General features: G+C 41.3%; 2 protein-coding genes and 1 long non-coding RNA gene across 6 annotated transcripts in view; 1 reads left to right on the forward strand and 2 right to left on the reverse strand.

Moving 5' to 3' along the window:
* The window catches only part of LOC6611384 (voltage-dependent calcium channel subunit alpha-2/delta-3), a 33978-nt gene extending 27571 nt beyond the window's left edge, over positions 1-6407 (reverse strand). For both annotated transcript variants that reach the window (XM_032721518.1, XM_032721511.1), the window contains exons 1-2: positions 5810-6407; positions 2332-2902 (exon numbers count right to left, since the gene is read on the reverse strand). In XM_032721518.1, the coding sequence (XP_032577409.1) occupies positions 2332-2444 (113 nt within the window). In that variant the 5' untranslated portion in view covers positions 2445-2902; positions 5810-6407. The remainder of the gene's footprint in view (positions 1-2331; positions 2903-5809) is intronic.
* Positions 6408-8166: 1759 nt separating this feature from the next.
* LOC6611388 (G1/S-specific cyclin-E) lies at positions 8167-27140 on the reverse strand. Of its 3 annotated transcripts, none has more exons than XM_002035897.2 (6): positions 27052-27140; positions 20095-20222; positions 16957-17287; positions 8873-10143; positions 8582-8807; positions 8167-8469 (listed from the first exon to the last, which is right to left on the reverse strand). In XM_002035897.2, the coding sequence occupies exons 2-6, from the start codon at positions 20112-20114 to the stop codon at positions 8197-8199; spliced, it is 2121 nt and encodes a 706-aa protein (XP_002035933.1). In that variant the 5' UTR covers positions 20115-20222; positions 27052-27140; the 3' UTR covers positions 8167-8196. The 3 variants fall into 3 exon arrangements, with proteins under 3 accessions (XP_002035933.1, XP_032573894.1, XP_032573902.1); XM_032718003.1 differs by lacking the exon at positions 27052-27140 and adding an exon at positions 25683-25830; XM_032718011.1 differs by lacking the exons at positions 16957-17287; positions 20095-20222; positions 27052-27140 and adding an exon at positions 10315-11082.
* LOC116800989 lies at positions 25074-25620 on the forward strand. Its single transcript, XR_004361704.1, has 2 exons — positions 25074-25235; positions 25334-25620. It is a non-coding gene; the product is annotated as an uncharacterized LOC116800989 (long non-coding RNA).
* Positions 27141-27319: the final 179 nt, after the last annotated feature.

A 27319-nucleotide genomic window follows, 5' to 3' on the forward strand; every position in this document is an offset into this window, starting at 1 on the left:
TGTGGCACATAACGAAAGTCCTTCAATTCGATTAATTGCAGCCGAGTTGTGTGAGTCCTCGAATCGATCGCTCATCTGCAGGTCGTGTCAGAGAACGAATCATGTAACAATCGTGTTGACACAGGACAGCATGTCCTCTTTTCCACCATTTAAAGTTTTCTGGCCACGGCACGTGACCCATAAGACGCTGTCAATGCAACTGGCTTCGAATGGAAAAGGATAAGGGGGCCGGGGATGCTTAAGCAAACGAGGCATGCATTAAAATGGCGATGGAAGATGGCTACAACTACAACTGAAAATGAGGCAAGTGAATGGGCTGGCGGAGTGGGTAGGCCTATGGAAAACCCGTTCAGTTCGTGAAGGCCAGTCCAAAAGGAAAAGCGAGCCAGCCGAGGAAGAACAACGTTTTCGACTTCACCTTCAATGGGCAGCGGGATTTGGGTCAAAGCAAAGGCATTGGGCACAGGACCATTTGCCTGCTATAGGACCAGAATCCAGAAACAGGACCAACTTCATCATCGTCAGCATCGGGGCATGCCAAGACATAATCGTCAAAGCTGGACCCTCAAGGCAGAGGCAGCTCGACCGGCCTGCTTGCTTTCGCCTCCTGCCAGCAAAAGTTGAAATAAATTTAATTGAATTTCTGCAGTGACATAAAGCAAACGGCAACGTGGACACCAGGGAAAACGGGGCGAGTCGAGTCGAATAAAACCCGGCCAACAGCGAAAGCAAAAGTTTGTTTTTCAAATTAATGAAATTTATTTTACGCATGTGCCACAACATGTCAGCAGTCCAAAAATAACGATAATTGAAGAGCAGTCAAAAAGTTAAGAGAGTTTGATTATGAAATGGCCAGGATTTTAACCAAAAGCTAAAACTAATAGGCCGTAAAAGGAGGTTATCTTTTAGAAAAGTGGCTTAACTAACTAATATGAAAAGTAAAAAAAAGTTTCAACTATATAACTATTATAACCATTATTAGAATTGTTCTCGTTCCCTTTTCCTTGGACAGCAAAGTTAACCAACAGGCAGAAACGATTCAACAAATAACTAATTGAATTTCAACACAAAAACCCCACGCCAAAACTAATTTCAATAAATAAAAGTGACATTAGATACAAAAACACAGACCCAAAAAAATCACTTAGTGTGTCTGTTCCGGTTTCTGGTCTCTGCCCACCCACCGTCCCCCGAAATTCCCATCAGTCGACAGTTGTCCTTCCCTGCAAATGGCAGTTGGTTTTTGGGTTAATTAGCCAAGTGAGCGTTGCGGTTACGTGTGCTGTCTTTCTCTGCACCACCGAACCACCGCACCGAACCACCAACCACCCACCGGGCGCCGTGTGAAGCTAATTGCAAAATCCTATTATATATCCATTAGATACGCACACTGCGAATGAGGCAAAAAAGTATCCCGTCGTCACATCAGAAAGTCAGCCCCTCATTTTTTCCCTAACAGTATGTATAAAGTTTATAAACATCTTGTCGTATACTTAATGGGAAAGCACTTTTGTCATCTATGCCATTTTGTCATTCATTATTTTTCATTTATGCACATTTTTAATGAAATTGGCTATTTCTAAGACATTACCACCAATATGCTTCTGGTACGAAAACGATAACTATAACTATAAAGATCAACAAAGAAGGCTGAGCGAATTTTATTCCAATCTGTGTGTGGTAAACAAAGTAATAATCATAAATAAATCGGTCTATAAACGCAAATGAATGGCAAAAGTTTTACACAAGAGATTTTGCTACACATAAAATGTTGATGCATGAACATATTTATATTCGAAATAGTTGCTCAACTGGAACTTTATGGGTCATTAAAAGGGATTTTTTTTTAATATTTTGACTTTGGAACAAATGCAGTGTTCTAAAATTTAATAAATTTAAGAAGATTACTGTGGTTGTAATTACAAAACTACGTATATAATTACTATATAAGCTTCAATCAAACCTTAAAATTTAATTTATTTTTTGCTTCTTGTTAACCGTATAAATCTATAAACACTTCACTTCTACAGTCAACACTCTAATTATTTTAGCTCAATTATTTAGGCAACAAATGTCGCCCAGTCAAGAGTAAAAACAGTTTAAATTTGCATACGTGTTTCAGCAGTTTGTTGAATTGTTGGCGAGAAATCGGTGTACATTGTATATATAGTATAGAACAATGAGCAGGGGAAAAACGCCGCAGGCACAATAAACAAATTTTCAATTAATTTCCTGTCCAAGGAAATTGCCAAAATATTTGGCAAAATGCATAATTGAAACTGTTGGTGTGCCCAGTCGGATGTCAGATGCTGGATGATGAATAATACTTACTCGTTGTGCGGTATATCCTCATCCTGATCGGCGAATGCAACAAATATGTGCATTTTGAATATAAGCACACCCAGCACAATGGCCACAAAGCAGCTCCAATGTTTGCTCTCCATTTTTGCTTGTTTTGCTGTCCGTTTGCGTATTTATGTGGATCAATTTGTTTTTGATTGTTCACAATTAAATCCCTCGATTGCGGCTAGATTCACTATCGATTGCTTTTAATTTCCAAAATGTATAAATTCTTGTTATTGTTTCGTGCTCGGCACATGGGTTAAGTACCACAGAACGGTTCACATATGAAATATATTTTCCGTTTTAATTGATTTCTTTTCACCTATTCACAATTTTTGGAATATTTTCTATGCATTGTTAGTAATAATTTCAGTTTCGATTGCGTTTTCATTTACTTGCTATAATCGCTTTAAAGTCACAAACTTTTTGTTGCCAAAAGTCTGTATTGCATTCTCCGGGTATGTTTAACATTTTTGTATACCTATTTTGCCCGGTTTTATTTTTGTTGACAAGTGTTAATTGAGCTGGAAGTGGGATATGTGGTTAAGTGTGTTTTAACCTGAAACGGAAACCGAAAAAAGTATTTATTATTTAATGTTAAAATGGTTACAAAGTTATAAATTCAATAATTTCTGTCTTAATTGTACATTTAGCATATTATATAAGCAAAAACTTCGTACATGGGGAAATATAATATGAATATATGAATCGTTCGTAATCAAAAATTAATAGCAATACATTGATGTTTCAATTTTAAAAAGGTAATGTGCAACGAGTAGAGAATCGTTATATCTACAGATATATTCCTCTATCCAAAACTTATTTAAATATGCGAAAATTTGGCCTGCGGCCTTGCTATAGGTATTTATTTTCGAAAATAAGGCAAAGAGAACTGGTTTACGAATAGTTTTATTTCGGTTCACAAACAGACCAGAAATATTTCAGCAATATATGTTTTTACGATTCTGGCTGTGGATGGGGACAAGGGCTGAGGCTGATTCCCCCTGGCTCCATGTGGATTTGACCTAGAAATGCGTTTCCACCCACCGCCTCGCACGCACACAGTTGCAGTAGCATAACTCACTCACACATATGCAGAACAGGCGCAACTTCGTGATGTATTCGAGCTCGAACTCGAACTCGAATCTGGCGTACATGCGCAGTGTGAGAAGGCGGCCACACTCATTCACCCGTACTCCTCGTACTCTTATTCGCCAGAGAATCGTCCTTTTTTGTATGGGCATGCCACCCCCTAACGGGGCGCACATTGCCATACATCCGTTTCCCCTCCCCACCGCCCCCTCCCGCACCCTTGTGCGTGTCCCCAAGGATATCGCGTAATAATTTTCAATAAACACGCTGCAAGCCTTTGCCTGTTCCGCAGGCCAACAACAACCACATCCGCAAGGAAGAAAGAAAGAAAGAAAGACAATTTATTGCGGCCAATACGCACTCAGACATCCACATACCCACGTACCCACCAAGCCCTCACCCACCGCATATCTAAATATGTGTGTATATAACCGGATTTCGCACGCTTTTCTGATTCCCTCCCCCGTTTCCTCATCTGCCTCAACATCAAAAAGTTTGACATCCACGCTGGGGATGCGACATCGAACCGGCACCACATGCACAACGAACAGAAAGTCAACGACTTTGTTGCAGGCCCGCAAAACTAGGCAACTTTACCCATAATCTAACCAATGCATTGCAATGTTGCCTCACATGCCGCAACTTGTTTAAATCTTTGCTTAAAATAATACGTAGGCATAGCAAATGCAAATAAGTAAGTATGGACGTTATATTTTTATACTTTAAACTAATACTATCATCAATCAAAGGAAAATGTGCCTAAATATGTTTGATTTTATTGATTTTATATTCTACAATAAATTTTCAAGATATTATTTAGTCTCTAAATGCTTAAAATAAAAGTCATGAAATGATTAACTTAGGTTAACCTGACCTTAAAAAAGATACTCAAATATGGCTTTCTTACATTACGATTAATTAAATTCGAAAATACCACTTCATAAATAGCTGCCTATCTAAAAAATCGCAAATTTAAGATTACGCCATCTTAATAGCCTTTTGGAAGTGGTATCGGTTGGAAAAACTGAAACAAAGTAATAGTGATAATAAAAATAAAATCATGTGCAACATGGCGTATACGCAACGTTGGCATCAGGCAACGTCAAACGGACGAGGCCATTGTTGGAAAGTGAAAGTTTATAGTTGGCGCACGTTCATAAAGTTTTGCGTGTTATACAAAAGATTTATTATATCGCATATATCGCTAGCTCCTGCCATTCTTTTTTCCATTTCCCCCATCCTGCGCATTCGTCCATTCCCATCCCGATTTCAACCCACACACACACATTTCGCCTCTCTGTTTTGTTTGCCTTTGCCGTTTTATGTTTGGCCTGACTTTTTGGTTTTGTTTGGGTAGCACAGAGCGGCAGCTTAAAAGCAATATGGCCTTGGGAGTTTTCGTAATGGAATTAATGTGCCTGCGAAAATTTCTATAGACGGCGTACAAAACTTTTTACAACCAAAGACGGATATGTCTGTGTGTCTGGCTGTATAAAATGTTGATAAGTTATAAATCTGTTCAATGTTCGCCCTTAAACGGGCCATATGACGTATTTATTGTTAGAATTTGAAAGACCCTTTACATGTTTGTTGGCCATTGGTTGGGTAGAATATAATAACTGATATGAGAATTTAATAACTAATAAAAATTGAAATAAAAAGTTTTTTATGGCAACCATTTCGATCTAATAATTATTACAAAACAATGTGATAAATTAGGCTCATAAGATTGCCACTTTTTTTCAATAATTTTGAATAGGTAGAGATATCCCTGACTGTGATAGACTAACAAAAACCAAATAAAAACGTGATGCCCAAAAATAATATAAAATCCTTCAAATGACTTGCTGCACACACACACACACATCCCAGCATACAGCGTATATATTTGGTATATACGGGCAAACAGCTTACAACCTATGGATGGGGATTTATGTGGAGTTGGGGAATTGGAAGGCCAGACAGAGGTTACGGGGTATTGGTCAAGCCTTGAGATTTTACGCAGCTGCGTAAGCTGCGTGGCTATAGTACACGATAAGCCGTTATTATGTGCCATGTGCCCCCCTTGTGAGTGTGAGTGTCGATGTGTTTTTGGGGGAGCGTGCGTAGTAGTAAATAGTAAAACGGCGTAGCATACTTCTTTGGGCGCGCAAAACGCAAGGACCTCCACGTACACACACACACGCACACCCTAGAGCAGCATTCGTTCTTTGCTCGAATTTTGATTTATGCTCAGAGCAATTGAAACTTTAGCCAATTTATGGGAATTTAGTTTTGCCCATTTTATTGTGCAATCAACGGGGGCTCACTGGCTCTCTCTCTCTCTCTCCAAAGGACTCTTCTCTTTCTCTCTCTCGCCCACTTTCTCACTTACTTGATGCTCCGGTGCGCGCCAAATTCGCAATTTCGAATTTCGAAGTCGAGTGTGTGCGAAAGTCTTGACCAAAAACAAAGTGGCCAAGGTGGCTTGGCTGAGTGAGTGGGTGGTGCAGCAGGGCGCAGATTTGCCGACACTTTTTACTACGCGACTTTCGAACTGGAGAAAGCGGCGCGACTCGACGCGAGAAAGCGAGTAGCGCGTAGCGGAGAGACGAGACGAGAGATTTATTTGGCTGCGCGGCTCCGTCTCTTCGGCTTTTTGGCGCTCACAATTATTGCACCACCACAGGCACTCGCTCACGTACATACATTATACATATACACAGATATCTGTATTGGATTTTTTCCAAAGTTTGGATTTTGAAGATATCCTGCGGGGTATACAGCGATTTTCGAACTGGCTGTGAAACTTGACACTAAACTTTATGGCCAGCCAAAAGCACTTTAAGCCTTTTAGTGTGAAAATTAATATTGCACTTTGAGTTGGTACTGGTTTTCGCTTTGTGTTTTATCGGTTTAGCGGATTGCATTGGGCAGAATGGAATTTTCGTTTGGACGCGGTTTCTGCTCGGAACGCATCCACACTCGCCAGATTCTCGCCACGAACTGAGTGTGCTCTTTGGGGGCAGATAGCTGCTCTTGGGGCACGATTCCTCGATACCTCGCCATTCGAACTTGCTTCCTCTCAACTCGAATTTGGTCAAAACCGTTGGGGTTGCTTTGAGCAAGTGCTGCCAGATGGTTTCGTTACCCTCTGTTAACCGTTCCCACAACGCTAGTGGTTCACAATGTTAGCAGTTTGCAGAACTATCGATATAAGGATCAAAGTGCAACCGTTCTGAATTGGCGCCTTTATTTGAAATATAAAGCGCTTAATTTGAATGGTAATTCATTCAACAATAATTCACCTACAGATTGTATATTTTCTGGTTATCTTCACTCGCACTGCATATTTTTATATGCTTGTCTCATATTATGAAATCATTTTTCAAGATGTGCCAACATTTTATGAACACATTTACCAAGTTTGTACCTAATAATGATCCCATTAAAAATAAAACATGTAAATTGATTTGTTTTATTTACAAAAGTGTATATTTATTTACTCATTCAATTCAACTTGATTTGTTTAGTTTACGATTTTGCGATCGTTTATTTATTAACATCAAATCATGGATATAAGCGTAGTTCTGAAATTATTTAAAATTAAATTCATAATTTTAAAATGATTATTGCTTTTAAAACTACAAATAAAACATAAATAGATTAGTTTTTTTTGTTTGCTTTTCTTTTAGTTGTTTTTTGTTTGTTTTTGTTTTCAATCCAGCCTTAATCATATGAACACTTACATGTTATTTATGCCTAAGCTAACGAATAATAATATTTTTCTACTCTCCGTGTTTGCCTTTTGAATGTACATAAAATATTTTAAGCCATATAAAGAATTGTACACTTATATAATAATATATTATATGCGTTTCAGATACGGGTAATTCTTGTTTTTGTGCGTTTTGTATGTTTTGTTTTATGTACAGGATTTATTTGCTTAGCAAATTATGGCAAATTAGTCTAATTAAAAAAATTTTACAATGATGTATATATGAATACATATAGTCTGTTCTGGGTGTTCAATTCATGAATATTTAATTGTTTACTTCTTCAATTGCCATTTTCTTTGTCACTCCATGTCAGCTGTGGACTTGTCTTGTTTGTTGATTCATTGTTAGTAGTATTAATTGTCGAATGAAATGCATTAGTAGAGTTAGATAGATTCCCTCGACTTATATGCTAATTTTAGTTGGTTAGTCAAGTGCTGTGCTCCGGGCCGCTGCAGCCCCTCTCGTGTTTGTCAGTTTTAGTTTTGTTAGTTGCTGCTTGGTGATTGATATCAAATGTTGACTGACTGGTTGAAAGCTGAACATGTCTGATTGCGAACATATTTTGTTGTTTCATTTTTGAGGCACCCAACTTGGTTTGTGAGAACGTCACCACTGAATTCTGGATAGTGTTGTGCTCCTTTTCAGCAGGTATTAGTCTAATGGTTAATTCAGTTTTGCCTGGTCTGCTATACTCTAAGTGTATGTATATATATAAGCTTGAGCGCTTTATAGATAGTGTACATTTAAAATTATATTTCTGTTTTTCTATAAATACACAAAGTTAAATATTAAGCTGAGCGAGGAAAATGATTATATCGCGTGTTGAGAATCAAGAGCGCGTGGATAATTTCAAATTAAATATGTTTTTAGCATAGGAATTAGGCAACTAATAACTTTTCACTTAACAAAAATAATTTAAATATAAGAAACACTTAACGTAGACTGTTTGGGCGGGTGTGGTGAGTGTGTGAGGATGATGGCCACGAGCAGTGAGGCGAATCTCTCAGCGATTGCTTCTACTGCTGCAGCTGGTCACCGAATTGTTGCTGCTGCTCTTGCCGCCCTTGTTACTGGCAGTGTTGCAGCATGTGGTTGTGGAGGAGATGCCGCTCCTGGCCGCCGTCTCATCGCCCTCATCGCCCAGGTACTCGTCCGGCTTGTGACTAGAGGCGGGAGGCGTCAGAAGACTTTCGGGAGCGCGCAGCGCGGTGGCCGGGGAAGCTTGAATCCTAGCGCGCATGGCATGCGCCGCATCCTGGGCCATAAGCACTTCGTCCTGAAAGATAGAAGTTTCAATAAGTAACTGACGGAATAAAGTACGCTTTATATTCCAAGGGTATCAAATATGCAACCCATTTCAACATTTATGTATATACTTAGATACTTACATACATATCCATGGTAGTAGTGTGCGTTTGGATGATGTGCGAGTCGTCGGTGACAATATTGGGGCAGATGAGTCCCAGGCCGAATTTGTTGCTGACTTGCTCGTTCTGCTCGTTCAGCTGCAGGTAGGGGGCCTTCTGGGAGATCACTCGGAAGAAGGGCTCCATCCAGCGAGCGCAAGGTTGAATCACCTGCCAATCTAGGCCAGAACAACGCAAAGCCGCCTCCCTAAAAAGGAAAAACATTCGGTAAGATAACCATTTCGCATGGGAAGTAACTTCCATCTAACTTACCGACTAAATGTATGACTAATGGCGGCCGCTGCCAGCACCGAGTAGGAGTAGTTGGCCATGCCCACGTCCAGGGTGCACAGATCTAGCAGCTGTGAGGTCTGAACAAACTCAAATCCAGAGAATTGCGGGTAGATAAAGGCATCGTCTGCCTCCGCACTCTTTTGCCTGCCAATCTGGGAGAACGAGGCCGGAGTGCGGTTGTTCACATTCAGTTGCATATAGACGCCCAGCCAGCCGGTAATGGTGATGGGGCTGATGTCCCAGTCGAGCGCCTGCAGCAGGATCTTCTCGTGGTTAAGGATGTCACGCTCTGTGCAGGCACCATCCGTCACATAAGCAAACTCCCCGATCTTTGGCGGATAAATCTCCTCTACCTTGGCGGCCACAAACAGGCAGGTGATGCCGATCAACTGCAGATGCGTCTTCTGCACCTTGTGCGCCACATGCAAATAGCGATCCAGGTAGTCGACGGCCAAGTAGAAGGTCTCCCGATGCAGCTTGTAAACTTCGCAGACCTCGATCAACCAGTCCAAGAGGATGGCGCGCATACGTGGTTGCAGTCCGGGATGCTGTTCCAGCATCGAGATGCTGCGCAGACGCGACTCCTGCTCATCCCGGTGACACATCAAGCGCCAAACATCGGCGGCGTTAGCCCAGGCGAGCGCAGGAAGTGGGCACTGGCGCAGACCGTTCTCCACTGCCGGCGACATGGGCGTCCGCATGTTGATCATCAAGTCACTGACCGGATGATGGATCTGCTCCTGGTGATTTGGCAGGCCGGGAGTACGCTCTCCATTCACCGCCTGCTGCTGGCTGCAGCCGGAGGAGGCTGGAGAAATTGTGGAGGAGTAGATCTCCACGTCGTCGTCCTCCTCCTCGACATCGTCCTCCTCATCCTCGTCGTATGAGTAGTCCTCGCAGCTGTCGTCCAAAAGGTCATCGTCTTCCACCTTCTGCGTGACCACTGTACTGGTCACCACCTGCTCCGCAGCGTAGCGCACCACCACTGGCGTCTGCTTGCTACCACGATCCGGACTCGGCGGACTGTCCGGGCTGTCCGGCAGCGGACTGTGTGACGCCTCCGGCAGCTCCTCGGCCGGTGAGCTACGTATGCTGAGCAGCTCCTGGGTGCTCTGGCCATCAACCGAGACAACGGGCGAGGTGTAGACCGAGGAGGCCACCGATGACAGATTGCCCTGCTCGCTGCCATAGAGAGCGGGCAGTCGTTGCTGGCGCTTAGCTGATGGAGGCTCAAAGCCGAGTTCAGGGTCCTGAAAATGGAAGAGAGATATATTTAAATAAGTAAATCATACAAGTAAAAGCTTAAAATTAAAGTGAACTAACGATATTAGTCAATCAAATATTATAATTACTAAGCCATATTCAAATATTACTTTCTGAAAAAGTAGTTAATATTTCTCAAAGGTCTAAGCAATCATTACCATTTCAATAAATTTGCGCTTCTGTTCCAACTTCATAATAACATGAACAAATGAGTGGAGAGGATACTCAAGACAACAACAGGATCACCCGGCTGGCGGAATTAGAAACGTGCTCCGAATTTAATTAGCGAAGGAGGTTTTGGGGAAATTTATGTGGGCACGCCTGTCAAAATTGGTAATCCTTGATAGATGGACTGCTGCTGGACCGAATGCACCCGCACAAAATGAGGAGCCAGGAGTTCACACAAAAGATCAAGGACTATGGAATGGCATGGAGGTAAGACAATAGCACTTCGTTGGATTTTCTCGTGGGAACGAACGGGTTTCTTTGTTTCTTTTGAATATTTTTGGTATGATCAACTTATAACACGATATCGTTATTGCACTTTTAACTTTGATGTTATAAATTTAGTAGCAGTCTTTGGAATTAATTTGTTGCGTTGTTTCTTTGGTATGATTAAATAATTGTGCATACAGATTTTTGGTTATAGCATTAAAACCATTTTGGCTTCGTGTTGGTTGTTTCTGGTAGTTGTTGTTGGTAGGTGATCTTGGCAAATCCGGTTCTTAAATTAGTTCTTTGCACTCGCTGTTGGTGGTTTGTATAAATATATTTATCAGTCTTAACATTTGCTACTTGGCAACGAATAATTTGGATTTTGGATTTGGTTTCAGTTCGTGTGTATTATTTTGTATATTTTATTTTCTTTTTGGCTAACTCCGCTCTTGGCTTGATCGAGTACCAATCGCGTTGACGTGCGCTGTGCAACTGAGCTCGACGTTCTCCGTTCCAGATCGCCGATCCCCGAATTCCCCGATTCCCGATCGTCGTTATCCTGCCCAGCGAATGCAACGGTCTTGAAAATAGGGGTTGCTTTTCTCCGACTGCGGCTGCAACAACAGCGGTAAAACAGGATCGGATCGCCAAACCAACTTGCCGTCCCTTTCCATCGGGGGTTGGTTGCCCAAGATATCCGTATATCTTGAGACGACGGCGGCTTGTGTTGTTTTTGCCTTTGCAGCATTGCATTTTTCGCCTCTGGGTGTTTATCGGCCCAACAACAAATCCCACTGACGGCTGTGGCTCCTGATCCTTTTTACAATTATTTTTGTCAACATTTTCGTCCAGGTAGACGCAAGACGTTTGGAAAATCACTACCTACATAACCCTCAAAATAGCGACACATAATAGTACATAGGGAGTATATAAATTACTATTTGCTAGCACCATAGCTTTTGGCTCGAGCTGCCAGCGGCTGCATTAGGAATCTCCTGCATCTTGGAGGCTACTCAAATAATAAATTATCTTTTGGCATTGATCAGAGGGATGAGGCGGTGCCAAAGCCAAAAGTAGAGCGACCTAATGGAACCTTCAGTCAGACCGGAGACCGACTCATAAGATTACAGCACAAAAATTACAAAAAAAAAAACCAAAATGGAAATGGAACCGAAAATCGAAAACAATTGAAATCCTTGACCATTGTTCTTGCAGACAGATGATGGAAAACAGAAGCCAAAATCAGAAAGTCTATAAAACACAAAAAAATGTAGTCAGCATGGGACACAGATGTCATTCGGTTGGATTGCTGATAACATAAAAAACACATTTATGAACGTATTTCGCTTAAAAAACTATTGGGAATGTTTTGAAAGTCAATTCAAAAAAAAACATAGTCTCCTAGCTTTCTCTACTTTAAATGTTTAGTAAAAGATATTTAGTTATGAGATACTGAAATATATAAAAAATATCACTTAAAACAATTGGGAAAGTTTTGAAAGTTTTGGTTTCTGTTTTAAATGTTTGGCCCAAGTATATGCAGTTATAGGTACTTTGAATGAAAAATATATATCAAAAATATTTTAAATTGCAAAATTCGCCCATAAAACGAAGCAATAAGCTTATACAAAAGAAATAAAATCCATGATATTCGCATCAGTTTTTCTACAATTTCCTCTGGTTTACGACTGCAATTGATCTCTTCTTTGATTGAAAAAGGTTTGCACACCATATAATTTATCAAATACTGACTGCATTTCGTCAACTTTCTTAACAGTCAATCTCACACGTCGTAAAAGCTTAACAATATCAACCAACCCTGCTGCCCATTAAAGATTTTCACATAATTTTCTCGGCAAAAATGGGGGAAAATATTGCGATATTTATGTGACAATTTTAATTGTCTGAGTAGGTTTGCCTTCTCTCGACAAACATACCGAGCAGAACTCCCCTCCTGGAGTCGAGGATAAATACAATTTTTTTTGTTCTTGAGGCAAGACAGGAAGGTCCAAGACGCATGACAAATTTAATTTCTTATTCTTCTGGCCAACAACCCTCTGAGGAGAAGATGATGTAGGTAACCGGGAACGGCAATCGTAGAATGAAAATGAAAATGGACATGGATATGGACATGGACACATGTCAAGGCACCCAGATGCAATGTAATTAAAATCAAAGCGTGCAATGGCCTAAGAAGCCATCTCCCAGCACAATGGACATTCCGTTGCTCTAGCCCTATTATTTCACTTTATTTTTGCTTTTGGTGCGTGGACATTGCATCTGCCGTTTGGACTTGGTCAAGCGTTATGGAATCACAAAGATTATGCAAGAAAATTCCCAGTTTACTTAACGACATGACGGATTCGAAGAGAAAGATCGGCGGAGTGAGTGTGAGAAATTAGTGAACTGTAAAGTGGGCTGGAATCTGGACCAATCTGGACCCGGAGGGTTGCATCCCAAGTTTAACAAGGGTTAAACTGGGTTGTTGCCCTTAAGCCATCGCCGCCGACGCTGCCTCAAGGATTTAAGTCTCAACTCCAAGCAGGCAGCTGCTGCAGTCGTCCTTCACAACTCGATCAGCTCCTTCAAAAACGCAGCCCACAAGGAAGAGGCACCCAAAACATCTCTCGAGATCTCACTGGGAGGGAGACCATGGGTAGCCAGGGACAGATGATGCAGTTCCTCAAGTTATGGGTACATACGAAAAGCAGTCAAGAAGCAATTCGATTGTTAGGCGACAACCTCTGCTGCGTCGCCGACCTCAATACTCGATGTCCTGGTGCCCCATTGTGTCTCTCTCCCTCTCCTTTTGGCCTACCCTACAAAGTCCTGCGCTTATGTGTCGTAATCTTTCGACGACCGTCTGCTCGAAACCGAAACACCTTTAGTTTTCAGACCTTGGCGTGGGTCCAGGTGTAACTTTTTCACCGCTGTTTTCGTGTAATATGCTGCATTGTTGTTTCCATTTATTTTTCCTTTCTTACAGTTTTTTTTTTTTTTTTCAATTCTCCCCCAAGTCTTTTGATAACATTTAATTTCTTTCTACAATGTGCGGTAGTTGTTAATATTTTTACAGTTTGGTGTTTGAAAAGATTATGATTTTCTTGAAATTCAGGATCAAGCTAGGACTTTGTTTTCAAAAATTTCATTTTCATGAAGGACTCACAAAAGCTGAAAAACTACAATTTCCCTGATGATCGTTCAAAATTAGCTAAAGTCCTGTCCACTTTTTGGGACACCGCCGCTGCTCTGCTTTTAATAAATGATATGCAAACAACATGCCAGAAGACAAATCCCCGAAGGACCATAACAAACACTCATATTTCCAACCAATTCAAAACTGACCCCTGGTCAGAAAAGAACGGGTTAATCCAACACAACACTTTCGCGGTGACATTGCTGGATTTATCATCGGGGAAATGGAAAATTAGGTGGGCCAGGGGGACGGCGAAATTGCTTGGACATGTAATTAATCATGCAATTGGTAAGATCCATGACAAAACGAATTAAAGCATATCATATTGGTGAAACGGGAGGAGGGTAAGTGGACAAAGGACAAACCGCGAATGAATTTTGAATGCGAAAAATGAATTTGATTAATTGTCAGAGAAGTCATATTTATTCAGTGGATACGCCAACTTCTTAGGCTATATATCACCTTTGATATAAGTTTATTAATTATAAGCTTTTTAGATATATTTACTCCAATTACGTTATAAATTCTTTTCTCTTTTTATCTGATAATTTACCTTTCAAAATTATCTGCTCAAAAACTAGTTCCTTATCAGGCGAATCTTAATGTAATTAATCTGAAAGCAGATCGCTGCCCAAGTTTACCATTATATCTTGTTTACCTCCAGCTAAATAAAATCCTCTGTAAAATGAAAAAAACTTTGAATTACAAAGCAGGCGATGCATGATCCCAAATCGGGATGCAATCTGGGAAAGTAAAACTTGAATTCAGTTTCCCACAATGTCCCGAAACTGACTTGACAGAAATCAAGGCCCACACTTGATTGCATCGCAAGGAAACCCGGGCGAAAGCAAACCCAACTCCCCTTTTCGGGACAAAGAAACAAAGAAGTTTCCCTCAAAAAAATAACGAGGAACTTTCGGCGATTTCATGCCTGTCATGTAAAGAGTAAGAAAAAGGGGTTTACATTACACTGACAAATTGGTAAAATAATACCATAATTTTGATCCTGTGCCAGCAGCAAAACAAATATTGTATAATATTTCAAGACCGCATTCCGATGCAGACGCGTTCTGTGTGTCCCGAAAGCAGATGACACAAGAGTTTCAAGAAGGACGAAGCCGGATGATTTGCATAAAAGTTTAACGGAAATCTAATGAGCAGACGTCGCAGGATCGGGCAAGGCATTTGCATAAGGATAACATGTCCCGAAACGGGGTAGCAAAATGCAACCCAGTTGGAAACAATTTTTTTATGCTCCGAATCTTCTGCAGAAGCAAATGTCGTCTCGATGAATATTTAATTAGAGACGAAAAGAAAAGGGAAAAACTCGGCCCAGTGATCCTTGAAAAGGATAAGGCGTTGCTCAACCCCTCCGTCGGTTCGTTCGTGTGTTGCGGTTTCAGCTCTGTCCCATTCCGGTAGTCACCACGATCCCTTACCCATCACCGTCCCCCCCATCCCGATGCCAATCCCTAAACTGTCTTGATCTAGTTCTTCTGCCTCAAGCTAACCTATAACTATCGCAATTTCAAATTCTTACCACGGCCCTAACGGACATTTGCCGCCGCCTTGACTTTTGGAAAAACCCACCCCTGGAGAACTCGGACTTGGACTCAAGGTGTGCGCGCATGCGCAACGACGCCTTCTGTCTCCAGCTCCTGCTTCCGCGCCTGCTCCTAGTCCGGCTCCTTTGTCCTGGCATGCATATGCTCGGCATACTGCCAAGGACCCCTTCGGAATTCCCTTACTCAACGAAGTTCGCCTGAAGGGGGCCAGACATTTCCTCGCCATCCACTTTTTTTCGTACGCGAATGACATTTGTTTGGCAGGGAAACCAGGCGCAGAAACGTTGCAAAAACAAAAAACAACACAAAAAACAGCAAAAAAAAAATAACCAAGGATATCTTTTGTTAGGCAACAGACTGTTTGAATACCCTGGAGAATTCAATTTAATTTTATGAAATATTCTCAGTATAAACCAAGGAACCTTATAAATAATATAAATTTCTAGATTTTCACTTTAGCAATAAAAGATACGCAAATAAAATCTGATGTTCCAGAAAGGTCCTCCTAACATGCCTTACATTTAATTTAAGAAAACTTCTAGATATTCAAACTCTTGCATAGATAAAGATACCCATTTAGAGGGTAGCAAACTATCAAACAAGAAAACAATTTCTGCAAGTTCATTGCACGTATAGTAGAATATTCTCTCCCCTCCATAACTCATATGGCACTGGAGAAAAAAATCCTTTGCACCAACACAGCTGCTGAGGAGCCGCCAGGAGATGAGGAAGCCATTGTTCCCCGCCTTGATTGCAGCTACTTGAGCGGAGATCTGACTTCAAGGCTTCCAAGGATGCTGCTAAATGAGCCCTTTCAGTAAGTAGCGTTTATTTTTGGGCTCATCTTTGCATTGTGCCCGCGCAAAAGTGCCAAGTAGCTGTCTACGTGCTCAACGGCTTATTTGGCTAGAGCTCAAGCAGCGAAAGATCAAATGAAGATCGACAGCCAAACGAGTGGAAGCCACCAAAGGGCTGTCCATTCAAATGGAAGTACAAATAGAAGATCGTTTGCCAAACATAGAAAAATGGGGAATTGTTTAGCGATCGCTGATCAATGAAAACAATTAGGAAACTATAATCAAATAGATAAATTTACAAAATGGCTATTGCTCAAATTTCTAAGTATTATTCGAAGTCAAAAAGATATATCAGAGCTCAGCTGAACGGTTCAAATATATATGTAGATTGTTCAGTTATAATCTTAGTTTATAGTATTATTATTAACAGAGTTCACAATCAATCAGGTTTTCAGCTTGGAAATAAATCTTTGAGCTTATAAGCAGCTTAATCTTCGATTAATAGATTACATTAATAGATTCATAATAGATTCTTCTTATAGAATGAAAATGGGAACAACTGATCGACGTGAATTTAGAGAACAGAGAATTTCCAGAGTTAAAGAGTTCGTTAAAATATAAATATTTAATTAATTTCAAATGCATAGGAACTTTTGAAACACACTAGATTGCCTGGGTGTCAACGACGCCCTCTTGGCGTTTCCCTGATAAGATTGCAAAAATCAACGAGGTCACATGGCATGATAAAGCACTTCATTCATAAAACTTATCTGCGCTGTGTCTGGCTTTATGTTCTGGATTACGTACCTCGTTTGAATCGCTGCTTAAACGCCGTTTACGTTTATTGCCATTGGAAGTCGCGGCTGTGGATGCTGCAAGGTTCTGGCTATCACAAGAGCACATCTCGACGGCTCTGGAGGCGGCTGAGGTTCCTGGCAGCTCTTCACTTCGCTGCGACGCTGAAGAGGACGATGTTGATGGGACTGGATCTGGATGTGGGACTGCGATTGGGCTATCGCTGCTGCTACTGATACTACTGCTGCTGACGACGACGACTATGCTGCTGCTCACTTCTCCGTTGCTGGGGGCGGTTGTGACTATGCTGCCATTTGGCTCAGTGCTGCTGGTAGAACAAACACTGCAAAAGAAAGTAAAGGAATCTTTTGTTAGTCTCATTTAAGCACTAAATAATTTAAATTACTAAATACATAGCTAAAATGATATAGTTTTATGTCCCTAAAGAGCAGCTATTAGATAGAATACTTTAACACATCTGCCTATATTTTTGTAGATTTAGAACACATGATTGTATCTAACCCATCGATTTAAAGAATCCCCCATATTTTTGTAAATCACTGTTCGCTCTTCTGGTGCTCAGTTATTTCCAATTTCTCCTCTTTATTTTTGCAAAATAGAGAAATTCAATATGCCACGGAGGCTGGGCAGCATAGGGGCGTTCTAAAATAGATACAAACGAAACGATCATAAATTCATTGAATTTTGACACGGCATTCGAATCGCGATGCGAGACTCGAGATTAAGGCGCCCAACGGATACATTAATATTTAACATCCGGGAAATTGAAATCGAGATGAGTGATCGGGGGAAATGGAAATGGGATCGTTTGTGAGGGCCCGAGGAAAGCCTTTCCTCCTTGAGATTGAGCAATTTTGGCAAATTTGCATGCACATTAGCATAATGCAGGAGGCTGGCAAACGGAAAGAATACAATTTTCCATACTTCAAAGGACAGATGTTATATGAATCCTTGCGGCGCAACTCTCAAGTGTTGCGATGCAAGCAAGCAACTGCACTTTAAGCAATTCGATGCGCGAATTTTTGCAATTTGAGCGAGGAGCTCAGCAGAAAGAAAAAAACGAAATCTAACCCTTGGGACCAAAAACCCTTCTTCAGGAACTCGTGAAAAGGGATAATACAAAAAAAAGGGCTGCTGCCCATACATAAATTCAAATGCTTTAGCCATTTCTCTCTTGGCCAGAGGCTCGGCATTGCAGCCTCCTGTTTTGATCCTTGCCCTGCACTATCGATCGGGTTTAATGGTTTAATGAACAAGAAAAAGTAATCACGTAGTAAATTACGAGGAAATGAAATCGCTTAAAAATGAGTTATGGCGAGAAAGGACTAATGGAGCGTACGTGCATGCGGCCTGCAAGTTTTTCCCGCTTTCTTTCATTGTACTCGGTGGTTCGGGGTCAGGGGTTCACCGGCATCTCCGCGGCTTAAGGTTCAAACTGAAATTTGTCATTTCGAGGTGAAAGTTTCCTTTCCTTTGCGGCAAAGCCAGATATGTACCTTGTTTCGGTTTCGTTTCGTTTCCCCTTTCTATTCCGTTTCAAATCCGAATCCCTGTAGGTAGCAAAGGGTAGGGTGACTATCTCGGAGATGATATGAACAAAATTCTAAGATGCGTTTCCTGGAATCTGGTCCAGTGGATAATAAGTGGACTATCGAAGGATCGATCTTTCTCACATGATAAATTATAAAACAACGGCGACTTTTCGATTGGAAATTAGTTATTTATGCGTTTAGTTGGTATCCACGAAACAGTTATGTTTGGGAATTTATGTGGAGCCATAGTGGTTGATCTTAACTCTTAGAGTTACTAGAATTTATAATTTTTTGAACATTTTTATGTGAGTTACTTGTACTACCCCATGCCCTCAAAAGTATGCAATGGAAACTGAACAAGCTGACCTATAACTTCCGTGACATTTTTGATAAATTCCGTTATAGATGGCAGGGAAATAGCTTCGCAACACATACCAATAATTATGTCGCACACATGCTGACCACGAAATATGTCCATAAAATGGACTATCACTTAAGTGATCGCAGTGATCAGTGGTTCGCCGGGGGTTTGGGTGGGTGACGATGATGATGATGATGATGTTCAATGGCAAAACGGGGACGCAACTGACAAAACCAAATGACTAGGCAATTATGCAATTATGGTCATGCGCAGGCACCTACTACCTACAGGCAAAAATAATATATAGTGCAGGGTGAAAACATATTAAACTCAATTAATTTTTGTCCAGGACATGACTGCAAAAGCCACAAAAAGTGTGTGTCTGCAGTGACAGCATTATCAAGCCCGACCAAACAAACCCCCTTCATAGCCCAACCCTCTGAATGACCAAGCCGACTCTGAACCGTCCGACAACTAAACACTTTTCTAATGACATTTTCGCGCGCAATTATATACTAATCACACGCAGGACCTCGGAAAGGTCCTGCAAAGGTATGCAGAGTGTTGAGGAATGCGGCACTTGGTTATCAACGCTGCCTCGACTTTAACACCTACAAACAGATGGCTTTTTTTTCTTTTTTGGAAATTGACAGTGAAAATGCATTTTAGATTATCGCACTTGAGTCAGAAGGTTGGAACAGTAGGAGCCCGAGTGGTTATAGCTCCTGCGGGTCCTACTTTCCCGCGGCGTAGTCGGGCATAACCAGTTGGGCTCTGTCGCTTTATAATTACGAAATAGCTATTAGATAAACATCACTTTTGGTTAAGAGAATTAAAGGGAGACGCGCTGCCTACCAGGATAGTTTGTTAGTGGTAAAAAGGAAGTCGATCGGATGTCGCCACAGGAAGTTAGAAACAAATGGTAGTTTAGACCGTTGGGGAGTCGCCTCTTGGCTTTCATGTGGGGTGCTAATTAGTTTGGTCAGCGCTGCGGAGGAAGTGGAAGTCACAAAAAGTGTTTGATGGGAAAAGGAAATGTCTAAGATCATAAGACATGTCAAGAAAAACACGCAGGTTCGCTTGAAACTAAAGATCTTCCTTACCAACTCAAATGGAACTTGTTTGGGTTTGCAACAATACTTCACCTGAAACTTTCAAACTTAAGTCACTAACCTCTTAAAACATCGACAATTAAATTAAATTTTTTAAAATTAATAAAAAAACGCATAAACTTACCTCTTGGCATTTAAACCCATAATTGTACGGCCTTGAGAAGCCGTCAAAGTTCTTTATCCTGAATCTTGTTTTTAAACTGCTCGTCAAAAGCAGAAATGTTTTGAATGAAATGTATAATTTAAAGGGGACTGCAAATAAATTAAACAAAGTATAAACTTAATAAATTAATATTGAAAGGAATCACTAAAAACTATAAATGGAATATAAACCATATAAAGTGTCTAGGATATGGTCATCACATGGGACGCGTTTTCGAGTTTTTACGACCTCACAAAACCTATCAACAGTTAGTACAACTTTATCTGCAGATCCTTGTGGAAAAAACAACATATGATCCTTGAGGGAAACTCACACACAGCATGTGGCCGAAGAGTCTCCTTGCTTCGAAAACCCCAAACAAATTTGTTTACGTGAGTTTTTCTCGAAAAAACATATATACACCAACTTTTTGCTTTTAGCAAAACGAAGGAAGAAAGTAAATATTTTTCTTTGGGGTGCAAAGTGTGCCTAAGATATTCAAATTACTTTAATAGAAAGAAAGATGGGTGGGAAGACTATTTTAGAGTTGGGTCATCTTAACAGGTAGTCACGGAATGGTCATCTTTTTATCATAATAGAATTTCCACGAGTCTCGATTGATGCCTTCTGCTGCAGTTTCAGCTTCAGCTGCTCCCCTTGAATTTCCTGTACACTTAAAAAAACACTAGGCATATATATATTCGAAGTGCTATTAAATTATTCAAATCAATAGAGTTTAGCTGTCAAATGATTGTTGCAAGTTCGAAGGACCGTTGATAAATACTTTTTTAATTCCGCAATGCATGACTTATTAGGGTATTTAATTTTCTGAGTGCACCGATGTCAGGTGCATCGCATTCGGCGCATGCGCAACGTCCGCATTTTCTAGTGGTTTACAACGCTTAATTATATCGAGGAGCCGAGTCCTTATTGCCCCGATGCACCTGTTGTGGCTAGAGTTGATCGCTGACCTTCTGTTAGAACTGAACAGTATGGATTCGATGCGATGCGGGGCAGGTGAGTGGAGTGGATAGGTTTGGGGAAGGGGCGTGGAGTGGCAGCTGTTGAAGATCCTACCCCAACTAAAAGGATTCTGGCAATGTCTCTGCTGTTGCTTTTGTAACTTCAATTGACTTCCCCCTCGCTAATTGTATCCTGTCGCGTTTCCTTTTCCCCCACCCCTCCCTCCTCGCTTCCTTTCTTCCTTCATTTATATTTTCCTTTTTCCGTGTGACATATGGGCCTGGCGTTATATTCGCCACGATTTATGGACCTCCCTTCGGCCTACCATTCAGTTCGACACCTTTTTTTACCTACCCCATATGCGAATGCTTTTTAGCCAACGAGACTTTCTCTCCCTACTTTCTTGTTCTTACGCAATGGATTGTCTATTTTTCTCACTTTTTGCCTCGCTTTTCTTTTGCGTTTTCCGGCCTTTTCTCATGCACAATATTTTGCTGTTTCCAACCATCATTTTCACACTAATTGCGGATATGCCTCCTAATTAATTGGGTTCCCTCTGCTTCCCCGAAGTCCTTTTAGAGCATTTTTGCTTTCTTAGTTTTCAACCCCCTGACTATTTTATTTACAACAAAGAAATTTCCTTACATAGAAAAAAGATCTCTCTTTGGTCATTTTAGAATATGTTAAAAATCTTAAAACAACTAATAGGATCAACATTTTAATAGCAATCCCAAAATAAAGATCTAGGTTTTGTAAGTACTAGAGCTCTAAAAACATTATGAAAAATTATGTATCTTCAAGATACAGCAGTAACCTAAAAACGCAATGAAATAGACATTTATCTTTCAGTTTCAATCTTTGAAAAATTGTCTGTTACAGATCTAACATCGTTAATAGTCGGATTAATGTAATCTATTTTGTAAATCACGAAACAACCTCAAATCAATATTCGTTAATAAGGATACAAAAATATCCTTTAGTTTTACAAAGCAGTTGACAGCGGCTCTTGGCAAACAAATGACTGTATTATTCTTGTCCAAATACCAGCGACTAAGATAGATCCCTAACTAATTGCAGGAACTGCCCACACGCAGGCTGCAACTTCCTCTAATGAAGATTAAGTGAAGGAGGCTGCCAGTTCGGGCGAAATCCGCGGCGACAGGTATACAAATATGAATAATGCCGCGGATCGAGCGGATAAACTCGTGGGTTTCCTTTTCACACAGCGCCTAATTAAAGGTGCACGATGCATGAGTGAATCTGTTTACCTGGACGGGGTCCTCCAAGGTCATTTAACTGGAAAACCGAGTGTCGAAAATAAAGTCGACTGTATATTTCTTCGGCAAATCCAAAGGCCCCTCATCTCGGAATATTTGCTTTGTGCGAAAGATTTCCCACAAGGAAATGGGACCAAGTCTCGAGATACAATATGAAATGCAACTTGAGGCAATGCAAAGAGGAATGCGCAAAATGCGCAAAGGAGAGCGCAAAAAATATACATATATACAAATATGTATGTATCTCGGAGTATATGCCAGACTATATATGTACATATGTAGAGGGAAAACAGGTCTCGAGTTATCCGGCGTCTTCAACTGTCTGCAATTTTTGTGCGTCCTTTTTGGGCTGCATTTTGGGCTCCTCTGCACATGCGGCGAGATACATTCCTGAGATACTCGAGATAAATGCACATGCATCTGGGCATCTGTGGCGTTGTCCATGCCCATGCCGCCTCCTCTCCATTGTTGTGGTTGTGGCCAGCACTCTTGCAATTAATTGGAACTCGGAGGTAGATATTATCTGCAATCGAAAGCCTAAACCATACATCTACTTCTTAATATGAAAAAATAATATACTACCAAAAGTTCAAACCTATCTTCGTGTTTTGCTGTATCCCTTTATAAACTTGACTTAACTTTGATACCCTATCCTTGATGCTATATAGTCCTACTTTTCAATGTGTTTAAATTCTAACGGTCAATCGGCCCAAGTTTGCTGTGTTGCTTCAGTCGCATACACCCACCCTGACCAGAACTACAGGGTACTGCAAACGAAAACAGGAAAGTCGATCTTTGCCTGCACGCATCAGTGTATCTGTGAGTCCCAGTATCTGAGTATCTGTGTGCCGGGTATCTAAAGAGCGCCGCCTGGGCAAAACGGCGTGTGAAAGTAAAGCCGGCCCAGCCGATGGAGGAGAACAAATCAAAGTTCTTGAATGGAGCGGCGGCGATGGCGACGGCGGCGTTCCAGTTCCAGGAATCGATGGCCTTGAAGTAGCCGTTAGGACATCGGGACGCGCTCAATTGACTATTTAGTTTATATTTAGCAGCGTCTAAAAGGATGCCCACAGCGAGCCAGCGAGCTCAAGTGGCCTGCGTCCTGTCTGCCCCGCTCCACAAATCGCCAGTCGGTCGGACTATCCTTTGTTTGTCTGGGAATAACTGGAAATTGTTTATCATTGTTGTTTCTGCCCCTCATACATATGGCTTCACCTCATTCCGATTCCAAATCGGATTCTTCTCTGCCGCAGCGACAGAAATGTGTATGGACTATAAAAAATGCCCACATATACATACATATTAACCATTTATTTAAGGAGTTAGTATTCACAACTCATCCTTTTGGGGAACATGTAATATTTGTAAAACATTCCGCACTTGTAATTGAGAAATATTGTTGGTATTTTACTAGGAATTCGGGTTAATATGGCCAGTTGATATGTGTGGATTCCTATAACCATTTATGTAAGTAGTATGATGAGAAAATATTCGAGATCAGTTTGGGTTCCCATCTCGTCTAGAAAATCCTTTGATGACATACCGCTTTCGAAGGTGGCAAGCACTTGATCACGAGAAGAATGGAAAGGTGTTGGCTATGATTTGAATAGGTCATATAAGAAGTGTTTAGGTGGGTCAAACAAAGGAATATCCTATCACCTGGTCGAAAATTTTGGGAAAATTTACAAAATTCAGGACACCATTACTGAATCATCAAAAACTTGATGCTTTTACTTTTTTCGAAATCACTTCTAAGAAAGAATTATATTTCCCTATGGTGCAAACTGGTCAAATCTACACATAAACGGCCGATTTTCGGCACGATCATGACATAATCGAAAAATTAAGTATACAAAAAGCTACCCCATCAACAATACACCACCCACCTCCGCACACACCCCCGCCACGACCGCTCCAAAAATTTAACGGCGCAAAAAGCGAACACGCAAACTAAAAAAAAGTCAAAAGAATGCAAAAAATAAAGAAGAAAGAAAAAATTGCGAAGAAAACAGCAACAAAATGAATGTGGCAGGTAAATGGAAGCAGTGGAGAAGAGGAGGAGAGGAGAGAACGAAAATGGCGCGAAGCAAGGTGGAGACGAAGGGGAAGCGAAAGCAAAGCGCCGAGAAATATCAATGAACTCCATTCTCCACTTGACAGTCTATCTCGCTCACTCACCGTACATAGTTACTACTCAGAAAAATAATTATAACCACGATTTTACAATAAATAAAATTCTATTAATATTTCAACACATGAAAACATTCATACATATGTACGTAGATTGTGGTTAAGGGCTAAATGCCAATCTTTTTGTTCGTCTACCAACGATTTTTGCGCCACTTTTGACATAATTCATTATTTGCTTCTTCACTCGTTAATCCATTTTGCTTTGACCTCTGCTTCGTGTTCGTCAAGTTTTCAAAATGTTCGTCGACTGATCGGCGATTTTCCGAATTTTTTCGACGTCGCAGTCAAATTCTCTCTTTTTTTGCGTTTTAGAGCGCAGTACTAAAACGTTTTTGTTTGTTGTTGGTGTTGGTTGGGAAGGGGAAAAATAACTTGACTCGCTTGTTCTGATTGGAATAAAACGGAAGAGCGCGAGAGAAAGAGAGCTTACCCTCTCTCTTAGCGAGCGCATTTCTTCCAAGTTTGTGCTTGTGTGTGTCATTGGAGGAAGCGTATAAAAATGAAATGAGCATGGGGAAAGAATGGAGAAACGCAAAGTGGCGCGAATTAGGCGTTTGGGCTGGCGCAGTTTTGTTTTACCGCCCAAAATCTATGCGAATGGCGGGAAAAAGTGCAATTCGGGCGGGAGAAAGATTAGAAAGTTGGCCCAAACAGCAGCGAATAAGCCATCAGCTGCATTTCAAGCCTTCTATAGTAAGAAAAGCCGTAATAGTTCACTGAACTCCCATTACGCATAAGAAACTCAGTGCACTTTTAGACGTGATGATTAGAAGCTTTCCTTTATTTCACAGGCTTTTCCAATTTGTTCTCATTGGATAACGGTTTAATTCTAATAGGACACTTTTCGTTATGGGAGTTTTCTGAACACTGTGTGGGAAAACACTTGTACCATTTGGACACACCGTCTCCTGCCAATCAGAAAGCAACGGTTAAATCCTACAGCGTGTCAATTTTCTTATAAGAGGATGTTGTATTTGTAGCAAAAAATGCAAAGACACGACGGCAAACGCAGCATTCTCTCCCGCTCTCTACTTCACTGTTCCACACACACTTGTCACCGCACACGCGACATACATTTTATTCCACTCTGAATAAGGTATTGCCTTTTATCCACTCAGGCCATTGTGCAATTGGCTTTACCTTCTAGTTAGCGGAAAAATGCTTAATATCCCCGGTGTTTTCACTTGTTTTTCTTAAAGGGAATTGAACAAAGTTTTTTGAGAGTTTTTCGTCGTCGTCGCCGGCCACGAAAAAACTTCACGAGCAGCGGAGCGGCGGCAGCAAAGTGATCGCTTTGAAACCGAAAAAAAATTGGTGGAACTGGGTATCAAAAGCAGCGACGTCGACTGCGACTGCGGCGAGTGTGCATGAGGAACGCGCCAAAACAGGCGGATCCGAAGCGCCAAAAAATGCAACAAACACAGGGGGCAACTTTGTTGTACTCTAGGGGAGGGACGGAGATGGGACGAGCATCTCCCGCGCAAAGAACCGAGCGTGAGAAAGCGAGACGGGGCGATGAAGCCGCTGGTGGCAAGCTTCGCATTTTATTGAATGGAGTCTGCAATTGGAGTCCCCAACAGGCTAGTCAGACTACAATTGGAGGTTCGACGTCCAGTCAGCTGGGTGGTCGAAAAACAGCTGGCGAAGATGCCAGAAAGGCGGATTTAGTCGAATATCGTGGTTATACAAAAATACCTAAGAGTTATTTCTGTGTCAAATACCAATTTTAACTCACATATGGGCTCCACAAACTAAATATTTAAATTTTAATATGAAAATATTTTTTTAATATATTTTTAAGGAGCTCCAAAATCAATTCAAGGTTAAAAAAATGTACCTTAAAGGCTATTCATAAATTTGTGAAATTTTATTTTTTTATATATTCTTCAAAAGCCTGAAATTACTTAGTTTAATATGCTTTTCTAGTAGTTTTCATGAACTGCACGCAAAAAACATCTGACACGATGACTGAGGTCCAACTAGGTGGCAACGCTGCTCTGAAACCAAACAAACCACTGCCACTTTGTTGTTGTCATCGATTAACATTCGAGCATTTTTGGCACCAACTTCGAGCGCTTTTAACTTGGCTATCCTAAATGAAAACCTATGCGTGCCTGCAACCAATTGAAAGATTAAAACTCGCAGAATCTGATTTTTCACTAAAATCAAAAATCCCGTTCAATTCGGCCAAATTAGAATCGATTGAACTTGACGATTTCCCGCGCGCGGGAACCCGACGTCGGCGCGCGCTGCTGACAGCGATGACAGCTGCGCGCGCAAAGAGAAGGCGCGGATGAGAGCGCGAGAGGGGCAAGGGAACGGAGAGAGAGAAAGAGGCAAAAACGTCGACGTCGCTGCTCACGTTTTTTTTTTACCATTACTTTTCGACTGGTAGAATGTAGATGGGGAAAACGGGGTCTAAGGGAGATGGCTTAAAAGGCAAGTTCACGAACTTTCGAACCCTGCACCTGCTGCCAATCGAATGGGCCAATTGGCCGGGATCACTCACCTGCTGTTGGGCAGGATTCGGGCGAATTCTCGGCGGGATTGCAGACGGAAAAACACACGCGGACTGGGAATGGTGATGAAAAAATTGCACACACCGCCGCACACACACACACGCGCACGCACACACACCAGTGCACGACAGCCAGCAAGACAGTGTAGCCTCCTTTTTGTCACCTTTTTGTACAGATTTATCTTGGCTCTGCAGTCTTTTTCACGGCTAGCTCAACCCCACGCCAGTCAAGGCCAATTCGATGCGATCCCCGCGATTT

The sequence above is a fragment of the Drosophila sechellia genome, chromosome 2L, assembly GCF_004382195.2.
Source record: "Drosophila sechellia strain sech25 chromosome 2L, ASM438219v1, whole genome shotgun sequence".
Lineage (NCBI taxonomy): Eukaryota > Metazoa > Arthropoda > Insecta > Diptera > Drosophilidae > Drosophila > Drosophila sechellia.

What these genes read in the sequence shown, in the direction of transcription:
- LOC6611388 (XM_002035897.2), bottom strand. Translation starts at nt 20,114, where the DNA reads ATGGGTTTAAATGCCAAGAG. An exon ending in ATGGGTTTAAATGCCAAGAG is followed by an intron (nt 17,288 to 20,094) that starts GTAAGTTTATGC and finishes TTTCTTTTGCAG; the next exon opens with TGTTTGTTCTACCAGCAGCA. An exon ending in TAAGCAGCGATTCAAACGAG is followed by an intron (nt 10,144 to 16,956) that starts GTACGTAATCCA and finishes TTCCATTTTCAG; the next exon opens with GACCCTGAACTCGGCTTTGA.